Consider the following 15,242-nt stretch of genomic DNA (forward strand, 5'->3'; position numbering starts at 1 on the left):
AGGGGGGGGGGGGCGCCCTTGAATCAGCTGTCTTTACTGACTTGATCAATACGATAAAGTGACTGTTTATGAAAAACTGTCTTCAGATCAGTTCAAAAGATCAGCGAGAGCAAAAACGTGACTGGGTGTCGCCGTGGAAGTCAGGGGGCTGTGATTGGTCAATTCCTCAGCGTTGACGTAGTGCAGAACTGCACGTTGCTGTGGAAGTTACTAGATCATTCAACCCACCCGGAGGTGAGTCGCCCCCAGTTACTTTGGGTTTCTTGATTAATATCCCGTTAAAATGCTTTGAATATTAATCTACTGGTGCTTTTTTCACGCTTTCATGTATGTGACCCAATGCTTGTCGATACTACAGCCAATTTAAAGCTGAAGTAAGCTAACGTTAGTAGCTAGCAAGCGATATCCATTTCTGTTCTTTGTATTTATCGGTAATGCATATAGAGGAAAAATATATACATATATTTTAACCCTATAGTTACTGTTATATGTTTCAGTGCGTATATAGAAATGTAGCACACCTGTTAATTTCAGGTTTGTTATTTGGCTAAACCGCTGTTTGCATTGCAGTTCTTGATGTTTGTTATGCTTTTTTCCACAGATAAACGTGACTGGTTACATAACTTGTCAAAGGGGAAAATTTTGCTCCACCGGTTGTTACTGGGCGTCTGAAGAACGGCTAATATCTTTGGCTTCCAACTGGTTAGTGTACGTTTCTGAGCGTAAATGGAAATAAAGTGGTTATAAGGGGGTTCTCCGTTACGCGTTTAAAAACTGTTTCGAGCTGAGGGTGAAAATGGTGAAAATGGCAAGGACTGCTGAGCTAGCTGATGCAGCCATATAATGGTAGAGACTAGAGAACGGGCGTAACGCTGCAGTATTACGCCAACATGATCATTGACTGTGTTACATGGCACAAACGGCTTGCTATGTTTTATAGATGAATACAGTTTAGTGGTTAATGCAGTTTATATGTAGCTACACGGGATTTGTTGGAGCGGCGTTTTATAGCTTAAACAGCGACACAGATGACATTGTTTAGTGTATGTAATGCAATTAAAAGTAGGAGTATAGAACATGGAAGGAACTCGAGGTCAAGCCTGTTAAATGAGAATTGCAGCCTTTACAGGAACGCTGAGTACAATGCATTATGTGTACTGAAAAGTAAAAATGTCAACAAATGCAGTGAAAACAGCCCCGTTTCTCTGACATATTGTCCAGCTACCTAGTTTTTACCTGAAGAAGATGTCAATGTCTCACTAAAAGCTTCATCATCCATTGGTTCGATTAGTTGTACTTTGGCTACAGTTACGCTAGAGTTAAAGCTGCAGGTCCTCTAGTGAATTTGGCTTTCAGGCTAGAAAATATGGCACACTCTTCAGCTTTAGCTCTATTTTTGTTTGACCAGGTGTAAATGCAGATTAGATGTGTTGCTTTGGACTTTGCACTACAAGTGTTAGAGAGTTTTTAAAAAACATGTAACCACACCTGAAAATGCTTTCAGCATTCTACCGCTACCTTTGCCCTGTCATTTGTTCCTCTTCAGTATGTAGCATTATTGACATCTTGTTTTCTTTCTTTCTCTAACCCAGATTTTTTTTTTTCTGGCACCAGAATTTGGTGCTGATTAACAGTAGCACTGACATATTTTGGTTGGTTCCCTCAACAGCACCAGCTCAGTACCCAACCCTACTTATCTGGTTTATATGGTTACTCAGATGTATCTTGTTAGACATCAAAAAACTTTAATAGTAATTGTTCTTCTATTTGTTTTTGTAGTCTTATCACTGGCTGAAACGTGGGAAAGGTCCATAGCCAAATCCTGACCATGGCTGCAGTGCATCATCAAGGGTACCCACTCAGGGATTCACTGTACTGGGATGAAACAGAGTGCCTCAACTACTATGGGATGTTGTCTCTCCATGAAGTCTTTGAAGTAGTTGGTTCTCAGCTGACCGAGACTGACATTGAAGTCCTGTCATTCCTTCTGAATGAAACTTGCTCCGCGACACATCCTCTCGATCCCGCAGGCTGGACAGTTGAACCCCGTGAGGACAATCCAGATGATCCAGGTGTGGCCCCAAGTCCACAGCTACTAAAAGCATGGCAGCAATTAAAGCCTACGGGGTCACAGCAGCCCTTTTTGGACCCAAAACCCAAGAGTGGCCTTGAGCTGTTGCTACAGCTCGAGAGGAGAGGATACTTTAGTGATGGAAACCTGGCACCACTACTGCAACTTCTAAGAGTCCTTACCCGTCATGACCTGCTACCCTCAGTGTCCCACAAGAAAAGGAGGACAGGTGAGGATCTTGAGATTATGTCCTGCTGTAGTTGATCTCAAATAGTTTGCCATTATGTGTTTTTTATGCTTTTCAGTTTCTCCAGAGAGAATTGGACAGAGGTATGAGATAGAAAGCACAGAGTCGGTGTGTACTTCTGGAATAAGTAGCAGCTGCAGGGAGACCGAAACTCCTCTTACATCTTTCGCACATCAATTAGAAACTGGTAAGTTTACTGCTCTTTAGTATTTGGCCAAACTGAAGTACGTTCTTAAGTGTCTTCAAGCTGATTAATGATGATTTGAAAACGTGTGTGTGTGTGTGTGTGTACCAGATTCTTTTGTGGTTCAGAATTGGCCTTCTTTAGCCTGATTGACTCTGCTTATATGCAAAATATAAATTAAGGCATGGAAGCTGCTACTTTTTTTCCCACATAAATCGGTGCCTTTTGTGTATTTCTGACTATTATATATGTCAGTGATTATTATCCTAATTAAAATAATAATATTTAAAAAATAATTTTTGGTGGTTAAAACCTTTTTTTTGGATCTGTGTCTTGTGTGGGGAAGAACGCTGTGTACGCACCATGATCTTAACAGGCATTTTTCTTGTTGAAAGTTGTGATCAAATATCAGCAGTAAAATTTCGATGAAAAGCTAAAAATAGTCCTTTGCTGTTATTTTTGTCTTGCATCCCTGAACTCAGTCAATATGTTTTCTGTCAGGTATTTACACTCCTGTGGCTGGGCCATGTGCAAGTAGGCGGAGGAAGAAGAGGGGAAATGGCTGGAGCCGTAAGTCCAAGAAAACAAGCAGGCAAAGTCATCCTCTGCCTCCACCACCAGCGCCACAAAAAGTGTCCTGTGGTAAGTGCAACTCATGCATTTTCAAAGTGTCTTTCTTTTTATTTATTTTTTTGTTTTTTCTCTTGTCTTCTGTGGTACCTTCATCCTGCTATTTACCCCTGCTGCTCATTTTTCCTTCTTTAAACAGACGAGAATATAATTTTCAGCCTATTAACACCTCCCTGGCATCATCATATTTCCTGTTTAGTTTCTTCAATTCTGATGTTGTTTATCTATGCTAAATCTTGAATGCCAAAATGTTTAAAAATGCATAAAAGCGCCAAGTTCATGCTTAAGAAGATTCGTGTTTAAAAGTTAGCATACAATTTAACATGTTATTTGTAGACTTGGGAGAAATGGACAAATTAAATAGCAGTAGGGATGGTAATTGATAAGAATTTAGTAATTCCGATTTCTTTATCGATTTTGCTTATTGATTCGGTTCCTTATCGATTTCTCATTGCCTCCACTTTGAGAGTCGCCAGCACTTCTAAGCAGCATATCAAATTCATGCAAATTAATTGCGTACGTAATTAACTAGGTGGTGAAATGTTTGTGCATGTTGGAGGCATTTCCCCTCTTTGTTGTGATCAGTGTTGGGGTCACTACTCAAAAAAATAAATTTAAAAAGTTGTTGCACATATTTCACAGAACACTTTTCTTAAAAGTAATGCAGTACGTTATTTAATTACTTCCAGGAGAAAGACATTTGTTATACTACTTGTTACATTACTTTAGTGTTACTCTGTAAAATGATCTGAAACTGACCGTCTCATAATCACAAATCCTAATAAGGACAAACGTGATCTTTCTCTTAGTATTTAGGTATGAACACAAAGCCGACAATGCAAGTCGAAGATAAAAAACCATCACCAAGAGACTTTAAAGCAATCGTCTTGGTGATTCCACTGTAGAAACGGAGACTGCAGTATGACTGCTCATCAGTTTGTTACCTGTTGAAGTTCAGCAGTGGCTGCTTCACTATAACTAATGGCTCACTTTATCATGGTGCTGGGCTTAAGTCAGCATTCACTCAGCTTTAGCATCACTCTGAGTTCCTCTTAGTAGGGCTGCATGATTTTGCATAAAATGAGAATCACGATTTTTTGGCTTAGAATTGAGATCACGATTCTCTTTTCCAGTATAAATATTTATTGCACTTATTAACTGCACATCAACTTCGTAACAGTTGAGACTGAACATAAAAACAATAAGTAAACATAAAAACAACAAATGTCTCACGTTTTGTTGTTGCCGCAAAATGTCGTACTGCTTGAAATTCCGTCTCCACCGTTGCTCGACACTGCGTGTATAGAGCAGGTAGTGCAACAATAGAAAAATAGTTGCGGGACGGCACTGTGTAGCGTTTGTCTAGGGTGTTGATCATTTTCCTAAATCCCTCGTTTTGCACAGTGTTGATGGGAGCCATATCTTTGGTCAGGTGATAAGTAATAGCCTCCGTAATTTCTTTGTGCCTGCGGGAGTTCGACGGGTATAGGGAAGCGCTGTATAAGGTTCCCGTTATTGACGTTTGGGTGGTTGACCGGGACGGATTTTCTCCTGTCACTTTCTCGTCATCCCTGACGTGCTCTCTGTTGTTTTTTTCCCTGCTAATTTTAGCATCACACGGCACAGCTTCTGTATCACGTGGTATAAGGCTCCGCCCTTGTCATTTGTTGAGCAGGAAGAGTGAGCGCTTGTTTTCATGCAGAGTACGTCCCGGATCAAAATGCGGTACAGTCGTCGTCGTCTTTTTTTTTTTTTTTTTTTTTTTTTTTTTTAAATCGTTGTCATTTGGAAATGGGAAATGAGATCGCACATAAGTATGAATCGAGATCGCGATTTTCTAACGATTAATCGTGCAGCCCTACCGCTTAGCTTAGCGTTAGCATGCTGTGCTTGCGGAATGTTGAAGTTGCGTTAACAGTATAAGGCAGTTGTTTCTGTCCCAGTCTCCACTTTACCATTGCGCTCTCATCCTTTTATACAATAAAAAATAAAAGAAATGTCCATATTCACGTCATAAACTGCACTACTGTTTTCCTCCTATTACACATAAACTAAATCAGCTGAATGTAGCAAGAGTGCAAGAACGGATAAGCAGGGTCGATAGGCAGGCAGACTAACGATTTGAAGGAAGTAGACTACTGGGAACCAGTTCTTGACAAGAACCAGTTCTCGATTCCCATCCCTAAATAGCACAGAGCGGTACACTAGATTCACACCTACTTATAAAAATGTGGAAGATGGTGTGCTTGCAAAGGCCACTGTACTTTACCTCTTCCTGGAGCTGCACAGAGTCCAAACATGTTCCAGGGTTGAGGAAACTTTTATTTTCCTTCTTTTTTGTTTTTCAACCCAGTGTCACATTTGGTGAAAAATCCGGACTGCAATATTGCCTAAAGCTCTCTGTGCTGTACAGACCACAGCGCTCATACTTTTTATGTTAGTACCAAATGTGCTTAAAAATCCTAGAGCTACTTTTAAGTCTGAGAACTCAATGTGATGCGCTTCCCTTTGATTTTTTTTTTTTTTTAAAGCATTTCCACATTATGTTTTTGTTGGTACACTATGATCTTGTTGAGACTTAATGATAACCCTTTAACTGTCGTTTTTAAACATACAACATCAGAGTTTTGTTGCCTTATCAGTTTCTCCCTGTGGGAGTCCTTTATATTCTTTTCCCTTCATTCCACCTCTCTTTTCTCTAACCTTTTGGACTATGTTCAGCTGCTGCTGTTGATAAGAATGCTCACTGGTAGGCTGTGTCTTGTCCTTTTTTGTTTTTTGTTTTATTCCCTTTTCTTTCAATATAAGTGTCCAGTCCAATCACTACCAGATAGAGCCATTGTTCTGCTTTATTGCTAAGCTTGAACCAGAGTGGTTCTGACAACTGTCAAACCTTACATATCCCCCAAAAATCACTTTTTAGCAGTTGTTTGAAACTGTCTTAACGCCACTGAAAAGCTGCACTATGTAATCCATTGTCAACGTCCTTGCCCATATTTCCACTACTACCTGCCTTTAAGAAATCAATGGTAGTTTGTCTTGGTACAAAAAGACAGATAACACTAACATCAGTTTCCCTTTTGTGTGACGTTTGCTTAGTCATTCATGTAGACTTTCCCAAACTTCTTTTGAATGTCCATCTTTGCCTGTTGGTCAGAAATATTCATTACAACAAAAGCCCGATGATTCTCACTTCATTCAAAAAATAAAAGAAGAAGAAATCATTAAGGACAGCCTTTCTTAGCTACTCAGGATGAGTGATGTGCCTGTGACTATGAACTGTTGCTGTCTTGACTCCACATTTGATTCCACCAGGTTGACTCAAGAATGTGACTCAGATCGAGTAACCTAAGACACAATGGATCATGGAGACTGAGGAACAAAACAAAAAAGTCTGTCACTCCACTCTGTCTGCACATACTGCAGTGTGCGCGATCAACTCAGTCATGCGCTCTCTCACAAGTCTGGGCCGATGCCTAAGGTAAAAGAGGCTCTCCCCCTTGTTACAGCAGGGGTTGGTGCTGCCACTTTGCTCTGTATACGATGCTTGTGTATCATAATGTAGCTGCTCCTTACCCTGTCTCCTTCAGAAAACATAATCTGCTTTAACAGAAAAAATCATCCTGTAATGTTCTCTAGTCTTGTGCACTGTGGAAGAAAAAAAGCTTCTATTTGAGATTTTTAGCTTCCTGCCTATTAATGACAAGAGTTATTGGTGTCAGTGTTTCACAGAACTACCAGAGTCCTCAGCAGTAAGTCTCAAACCCAAAGACTGTACAGTGATCTTGGGAAAACCTTGAGTCAGTTTGATTTTACTCAAAGCATACCGAAAGGGGAAGCGTGTAACGAAAGTATTTTAAATTCCCCAATATTTGAAATCACGGGAACTTAACATATTTTCACAAATATGTCCAGCAGAAATTCCAGTAAATGTGAGTAAGGCTTGGGAAAAGAATGAAACTAACTTCTTCCAACCAGATGACCAGATGCTTTATATGGGCAAGAAAAGGACATTGAATTAGGCATAGCTGAAAACCTTTAGCTGTAAAGAAAACTAAACTGTTAGCCACACTGACAACATAGCCACTCATCACATTGTCTAACCTTAATTTACGTACACAACCTGGGAAACCAATGCAGCACAGTTCAATCTTACAGGAAAATTAAGTTGGCAGCGTAGTAGCCGAGGAAAAATACAGCAAGTATGTGTACTGTCAGAGTCAGTCTGTCCTCCATTTTAGAGCTGCCATTTCAGATTTTCCTGCAGAACTTTTCACAGTTAATTAAACTTTTCATCGTATGAAGGGTGGTGAATGCCTTCGTTGTACAACAGCCAGTTCTCTCTCTGGAAAGACCTAATTGGTCAGTCTCTAGTCATGGGCTAAAGCCTAAAAAGAGAGCTGAGAGAAGTTGCACAAGTCTAGTTTTGTCTTGGACAACATGCAGAAAGATTATTGTGGAAGCTTACAGAAAAATGTCTGCTTAACTTTGCTACTTTAATAAAATTCAGTAGCCTGTCAAGGAAGCCACCAGACTTAAAGCAAATTGCTCCAGCCTACTATTGTTCAGTCTGAATGATTCATATTCTGAAATGGCCACTGTGCACCAGCCCTGACCTTTGCTCATGTTACACAGTACAGTTTCTAAATGTTATTAAAGAGGATGACACCAGATGAAATCATGGAGGTTTTTAGCTGTGGTGAAAGTTTCAGTAGTAATGCAGAAGTGAAAGCTGTTCTGGTCATTTATTAAAAAAACGTAATGTCTGATGCCTAACCCAAACAGAGATTTAGGTTATATTTGACTGAGGTCATGGTGAGATAAATTAGGATTTACAAAATAAAATTAGAACAAGTACACTGAAGAGTTTAACTCAAAGTGGAAACAGAAATGTGTTGGACATGTTTGTGAAAATGCGAGTCAGCACTGCATATGAACCCATTGGAGACGTGCAAGGCTTATAAATGGCTGCCCTGTGAATTGAACTGACTCATATTATTTTGGCAAACTGAAACATCACGATGCCAGTTCTGGATGCTCAAGAGACAAAAAAAAAATCCTAATTGGGCATAGAGTCCTGTTCTGTAAGGCCATGTATTCAATTGCACCAAATCTAAAATGGCTGCCAACAGACAGCTCTTTAAAAAAAAGAAAAAAATGTCCATGTAACCTTTACTCAAGCCGTTCTGGGGAAAATCACCGAACAGTGCTCTGCTGAAGGAAGCTCATGCTGTATCTTATCTCTGTGCCCTGTGAGAGCCCTGGTGTGCGTTTGTCAAGATGGAGCAGAGATAGATAGGGCAGTTCAGTCCAATGCTGGCCCATAGCATTTGAACAGACCTCAAATACTCTTTCTTGTCACCATTCATCATCTCTTAGGTCATTTTCAGTGAAGTATCTCAATTACATTCTGACAATGACAACTGCTGTTACAAATGTCTTAAAGGTGTTTGCACATTCAGCTCAGTAGTGTTTTTGTGTCTAAATGGGGTGCTTGTAAAGGCCCTTCCTTGGTTTAATGAGCACTGTTGATTAACGGTGCGGCACAAATAAAGGGCCGGAAGATAAGGTTAAGAGATTTGGTCAAGGTAAGGGTAATCCAAGTATCCCATTTAGATTTTACCTTGTTATAGTTCAGAGCAGTAAATGCATTTCTGAGCTGATTAATTTGCCAATGCAAACTATTGGCCTTACTGAAGCCTCATTAAAACTAAGAAGTGACTGCTGTGCCATGCCTGCTTGATGTTGGGGGAGGAACAGTCCATTTAACCACTATGCAACCCACTTGTGCTTGTCTGTTTCTCTCCTTTGTCTGTGTTCGCAGTTCTAAACAGAGCACCCTGTGTGTCAGGAAAACTATATCCTCACACACAAAGAGAAGGAGAGAATGAACAGTAAATATTCAAACTACACAAAACGGTACAGAGGATTTATGTTTTTTTTTGTTTTTTTTTAAACTATAGGGAAAAAGTTCTTCAGGCAGACACAGATATTTTGCCTGTCTCTCAATACCCCCCTAACTCTCCACTCTCTTGGTCAGTTGTTCAACAGAAAAACGGATCGATAAAGAGTTGAAGCTCTCCGTGCCAAGTGACTCCTCGTAAATGGGTACTTAAACTTTTTCTCTTTTCCCCCCTCCCTCCTTTTGGTGGGGTGAGATGAGGAGCCAAACGGACTTGGTGTTTAAAGTGAGAAAATGAAAGCTGTGGTTCCTAATGTCCTGTCTAAGTGGATGTCTCTATGTGTGATGAAGCGTGAAGTGCTCTGTAACCCTAACAAAATGACTATCACTGTGTTCCTGTGCTTTTAAATGGCCTCCTCACTGTCACTATCTCTGCCTCCATCCTCCTCAGTATGAAATGGGAAGGCAAAATGGAGGACATCCATAAATAGAGTAATTGCATGAAGGGCAGGTGTTTATTGTACCCTCAGCCCTCACACACTCTATAATGATCCAAAAAGGTCAAATTGTTAATGGTGCTCGAACTTCATATTTTCCTCTATCCATACTGAATATTGTATAAAGTTAGATTATGTGTAGTCTGTTTAATCTTCTATGATAGTTCACACCTCAAAACACAAAAATGCTCAAACTGCAAATTTATCCATGTGCTTGCCACAACGATGGATACGTAATCTTTTTTTATATAACTTCATTAAATCACAATGGACTCCTGCTAGTGATCAACAAGTGTGAGTTTCGAAGTCAACACAAATCTGTTGGGGTGAAAAACTATAGCTTATTGTGTTGAAAACGTATGTGACTCGGACTGCAGCGGGTTTCCTTCAGGATTTCTCAGGAGTTTTGCTGCATTCAATTTACCCTCTACCTTCAGAAGCTGCTGCAGCGAAGCCTCCACACAGCATGACGCAGCCACCATCACACTTGTGGGGATAATGTGTTTGTAGTGGTGAGGAGTTACTGACTTGTGAAAGCAGTGGGCAGAATTCATAAAATAAGCCTAATTCCACGTGGATCCTCCACTTTTGTAATGCCAGCTTCCTCTATAGTAGCCCGCTGGTTTTATAGGTAGTGTTTCCATGTCAGCTTTAGGATTGTGTAGACCTCCTGTAGACATCTTGGTGCTCTTCTTCACTAAATGTTGCACAAGTACAGTGTGCTCTATAGAGATGAGCAAATTTTTTCATGATATTAAACTGATGAGTCATGTGACTTAGCTTTTCTCTAAGTAATACTTTACAGTGACAAATCACTCAAGTGTTTGTAATGCATTTATAGTACTAGCCCAACTTTTTTTTTTTTAAATATTAAATGAACATATAAAGGGAATGAATAGTTTTTACAGATGTTTTACATTCTGTGATGATGATCTTTGGTGCAACAGTTTTTCTATGTGTCTGGCTTCTGTATTGCCAATGAATTTACCACAAAAGTTATTTTAGTCTAACACAATTTATTGAAACATTGTAACACAGACATGATTTAATAAACAAAACTTGAACTATAATCGAAGGTTTCTTTAAAAAAATCTTGACATTTTATATTTTTGTACCATAAATCCCTTTTGAAGAAAACATTCTTCCTTCATTCAAATGATTTTCATGTAAAAACTACACATTTTAAACATGGCTTAAAATGTGTTGATTTAGTGTCCCCTTCTAACAAGTCGTCTGTTTTTATAGTAATCTAATTACAGACTTGTGGGGCATGAATGCAAAGCCACTGTTTGCTTATTGCTCTTCTACAAATGTTAAGAGATGCAAAATCAATGGTTTAATTCAACATTTGCATTTCTAATGTTGGCATTTTCCAAACTTTATCCCTCTTGAGTCTCGCGCCATTCCCTATAGCCCCAAACAAAACATGGCTGCAAGAGGGGTGGATGTGACTCTCAAGTCAAAGCGTGTGTTAAAGTGTACACTAATCCTCTGGTACATACATGAAGAAGAGTTCAAGACAGTCTCGTAATCATGCTTACCTTATACTCTGGGTTTTTGTCAGAGGCAAGCGTGAGTTTATTAGAAGTACCTCTGGGTCCATTTCATTCAAACATTTGTGATGTGACCATGTGCTGCTTATTCCTTCAAAATTAAGTATTTCATGTTGTAGCATTTAAAGCGGATTTGATTTTTTTTTCCTTTGAGCCATTTTGTTTATTTTTAGTCACAGTGCTCCTTTGTAAGTTTTTTTTTTTCTTCCTTATTTGCTTCATAAAATGTCATCATGCATTCAGATGCAAATATGAAAAAGCAGCTTCTGCACATGAATTCAGTGAGACTCTTAATGCGAATGTTTCTGGAAGAAATGTTGCTGGTAAATACTGTTTACATCTGCTAAAGGGGTTTGAATGGGAGAAATGGATTTTTGTTGCAGCAAAAGTCGTCAGAAGCTGATTTCCCACTTGGAGCTCTGGATTAATGACATGGGAGATGATCTCAGCGTTGCTCTTGCTCAGTACAGTATGTATCCTCTAATCTTTCTCGCTGTGCTGTTGCATGACCACCAATCCTGTTACTACGGAACTCCAGACGCTATCTATTCTCAGCCTTACCCATTTTGATCTGAATGAATCTGCCCTTTATAAACACCTGTCAGGAACAAAAGCCACTCCCGGGCTTGTCACTGCTGAGTTGTTTTTGTTACCCCCGCTGCGATATTTGCTCAGGGTGCCAAGTTCATTTAATCATATTCAGTATACAAACGCTACAGCCGTGATTTATGAGGACCATGCTGGCTGTCGTACAGAAAATTCTCATGCACCAGCGTCTTCTGATTCAGTCATGTTGCTAAAAACCATAAGTACCTAAAAAGGAATTGTCCATCCAAAAAAAGAAAAGGGATCTACACAGCCGGATGAGCTAAAGACGATTTCTCTCAGTGCTCTGAATATCTTTCACTGAAACAGACGAGAGGGGCTTGTAGCTGTATTGAGCACAAAAGTTCACATGGGTTGGTCTAAGTCCATTGCCCTTCGTAAATAATTTGCCCTGTTCCACCACCGTATTCACTTACTTTGTCATGATTTGGTAAAATCAAATATTTAAGTCCAGTTAGTACTCCTACAATCTCTTTTTGCTTGATGTCTTGCACAAAGTTGAATGAGCCATCTTTTAACATTGTTTTCATGTTTGTTTCTTTCTCTCCCCCGTCTTTGTTTCAACTTCATCACCCCTCCTTTTCTGTCATGGGCCTATCCATTCTTTTCTCTCTTTTCTCTCTTTTTTTTTTTTTTTCTTTTCTTTTCTGGGTAACCTTCACTTTCCTCCTTCCTTTTTCACTTCCCCTCTGCTCTTCCTACCATTACTCTCTCTCCTCACTGCCACTCACCCTTTTGTCCATCATTACTTCCTCCTCCCTCTGCCATTATCAGATATCCGCCTGCGTGTCCGGGCGGAATACCTGGAGCACGAATCGGCATTACGCAACGGCGTCGCCTCGGACAAGCGGCAGCCACTGGAGCGGCAGTTTGAGTTGTTCAGTCAAGCGAGTTCGCTGCTGCGTGCCAGAGACCTGGGATCCATCGTCTGCGACATCAAGTTCACGGAGCTGGCCAACCTCGAGGCTTTCTGGAGTGACTACCTGAGCGGAGCTCTGCTGGAGGCCCTGAAGGGAGTATTCATCACGGACTCTCTGAGGAACGCAGCGGGCTCCGAAGGCGTGCGCCTGCTGATCAGTGTGGACCAAGACGACTACGAGGAGGGCCGAAGGCTGCTGAGAGCTAAGAAAATGATGTCATCCAGTAATGATGGGCACCCAGAGACTCACTGGGATTCATAAACTGATCAGACTCTCTGGGGTGTATTATATTAAACTTAAAGAAGAGAAAAGGGAGGAATGTAATTAATAATGGGTACAGGCAAGCTTGGAAGCATTTGAGGCCTCCATTTGTTGCATTCCATTTAATGACCACTAGATGGCAGAACTCACCATTGGTTCTTTTGTGTTCATAAGGAGCCTTTCTTTTTGCCTTTTCTTTTTTTTTTAAGAACTGTCAAATTTTAGTTGGAAGTGTATTATTTGTAAATGAAATATAAATAATAATGTATCACTGTATTTTTTTTCTTTGGATTCATGCACAGGTGCTACATCAGGATGACACAGGATATATCGAGATTTTTTTCTTAGTCTCTGAGAACTGGAACAAGCAAGCCTGTGTCACCAGATCAAGTGGTAAGCCCCTCACAGCTTTATCTGTCTTACAAAATAGGGTTAAGGCAACTGGGCTACCACAAATGATGTAAAATACTAAGTTTTGGTTGACGCAAACACATAAAGCACATGGGTGTCCCTACCTCCTTATTTAACTAACTTTTTTTTTTTTTTAATGTGTAACCATGGACATTTCAGATTCCAGCATGAGTTTAAAATTCCCAAATCCAAAAAGATCAATTTAACCAGAACGTCAAGATTGACTGTTGGATACTTCTTTGGGGGTTTGGAAAATAATAATAGCTTTAACTGACAATTATTTTTATTGGATTCTGTTAAAAGTATAAAGTAACCTGCCAATAAAAGTTTCTGGTCTTCAAAGAAAAAATTAGATGTGGAAAAGTGGGCTGCTCTCACAACAGATTGACCCAACTTTGGATAGAGTCCACATCTATATCTAGATAACAAACACTGGAATTTCCAGCCCTGTGTACCATGATAACCCAACTTGTGATTGCTGTGGTCAGTGGATACAGCAGTTGCCAGTAGATGACAGCAGTGATTAGGGCTGGGTCTCAACAGACCATGGAAGATTCATCATCACAAGCTTGTCAACGGCAGCCCGGATAATGCAACAGTGGCTTGTGTCCGGGTTTCCAGCAAGGCCTCAGCAAGTGCTTCTCTCAGCAAGTAAGGCACAGGACAGTGCATCGGTCAATAGAAGTGATGTTGGGGAGATCAAAATCAAAAGTGCACATCCCAGCTCCACTCAGCCCTGCTATGTAGGCCCAGTAGAGTGGCTCATGGACAGCTGTCGACTCACCCTGCTGGAACTAATGCCTGGACTTCACTCATAGAAGACGATCAATAAGCCCCTTCACTCTAAGTCCCTTCATACAGGCACGACTTAAGCAGGCAGACACTGTCTGAAGTGCAGGTCTCTGCAGGACCGGGCACAGAAAAGGACAATGGACAGATTTCCATGTTTACTTTTGTGTGTATTTGTTAAAGGAATTAATTAATGTGTGTTTGTATTCTTTCATGAGAAGAAAGATTAATTCAATCAGGGGAACATTTTTGTTAAAGAAATTTACTTTATGAAGGTCAATTCTTTTTGTGGAAATCTTTATAAATAAGAAATAATTTCCTGTGAATAATAAAGAGTTTTGATGGCCTAAAGCTGTTTACATTTATTACCTGTTTGCGTCTCTGAAACTATCACCACTTGTAATCTGAAATTGTCTCCCAACTCTGAGGTTATTTTGAGCAGTTGTTTGAAAATTACGTGCCCTCCCCCTGCCCTGAAATGGTCTGAAGTGCTCCATTGAATGCAGGTCATCGTGGATCATGTCCTTAATTAGTTCTTGCTTTAAGATATCGGCATGATGAAACCCAAGAATAGCGTGTACCTCTAACATGTTAGTAATTCAACTGCTGTTTCTGGTTTGGCCACTTTAATTTCTTCTTCCATTTATGTGCTAAATTAATTGGACATGAAACCATTTTTTTTCCCATCTCTAACATAATTTCCTATTGATGGCACCTAAAGTGTAACTGTAAATAATAACGGTATCATGTTTATTTAAGGTTATTTAAAGCTTTAACATTTAACCCTCACATATTGATCATGTTCTGTCCCTCCACAAAAAAACAAACATTTGTTATCACAAGCTATTGCTTCACACTTTACTAAGACATGAAAGCCTAACAGCGATAATTCATGTCATGTCTATATTTTAATATTATTATATTCAAAGTGAAAATGGTGTGTAGAACTGTTAGGATCTATTATATAACCTCGTATAACCATTACATGGTTGTACAATAACATCAGAAGAGTTAAACACTGGTCTCACTTCTATGTCATTAAAATGTCATAAGTACAATTTATAAATACAAAACTTGACCCAACTAGTCTGTGGATTCAAAGCAGTGGTAAGAAACCTTGTGTGTGTGTTTTGAACACACATACACTTGCTGAAATGGCAGCTCAGGTCCC

General features: G+C 39.8%; 1 protein-coding gene across 7 annotated transcripts; it reads left to right on the forward strand.

Moving 5' to 3' along the window:
* The first annotated feature begins 99 nt into the window (after nt 1-99).
* Nucleotides 100-14,422, forward strand: dedd1 (death effector domain-containing 1). Of its 7 annotated transcripts, none has more exons than XM_026183780.2 (6): nt 100-234; nt 602-702; nt 1,780-2,300; nt 2,386-2,505; nt 3,004-3,144; nt 12,465-14,422. In XM_026183780.2, exons 3-6 carry the CDS (start codon nt 1,829-1,831, stop codon nt 12,869-12,871), a joined length of 1,140 nt encoding a protein of 379 aa, XP_026039565.1. In that variant the 5' UTR covers nt 100-234; nt 602-702; nt 1,780-1,828; the 3' UTR covers nt 12,872-14,422. The 7 variants fall into 7 exon arrangements, with proteins under 7 accessions (XP_026039565.1, XP_026039564.1, XP_026039561.1 ...); XM_026183779.2 differs by having other exon boundaries at nt 101-234; nt 602-708; nt 2,377-2,505; XM_026183776.2 differs by having other exon boundaries at nt 102-234; nt 2,377-2,505.
* The last annotated feature ends 820 nt before the right edge of the window (nt 14,423-15,242 follow it).

Source organism: Astatotilapia calliptera, chromosome 11 (genome assembly GCF_964374335.1).
Source record: "Astatotilapia calliptera chromosome 11, fAstCal68.1, whole genome shotgun sequence".
NCBI lineage: Eukaryota > Metazoa > Chordata > Actinopteri > Cichliformes > Cichlidae > Astatotilapia > Astatotilapia calliptera.

Coding starts and splice junctions, on each gene's coding strand:
- dedd1 (XM_026183779.2), top strand. CDS start 1,829: ATGGCTGCAGTGCATCATCAAGGGTACCCACTCAGGGATTCACTGTAC. Junction 2,506..3,003: donor CGCACATCAATTAGAAACTG/GTAAGTTTACTG, acceptor GTTTTCTGTCAG/GTATTTACACTCCTGTGGCT. Junction 3,145..12,464: donor GCCACAAAAAGTGTCCTGTG/GTAAGTGCAACT, acceptor TGCCATTATCAG/ATATCCGCCTGCGTGTCCGG.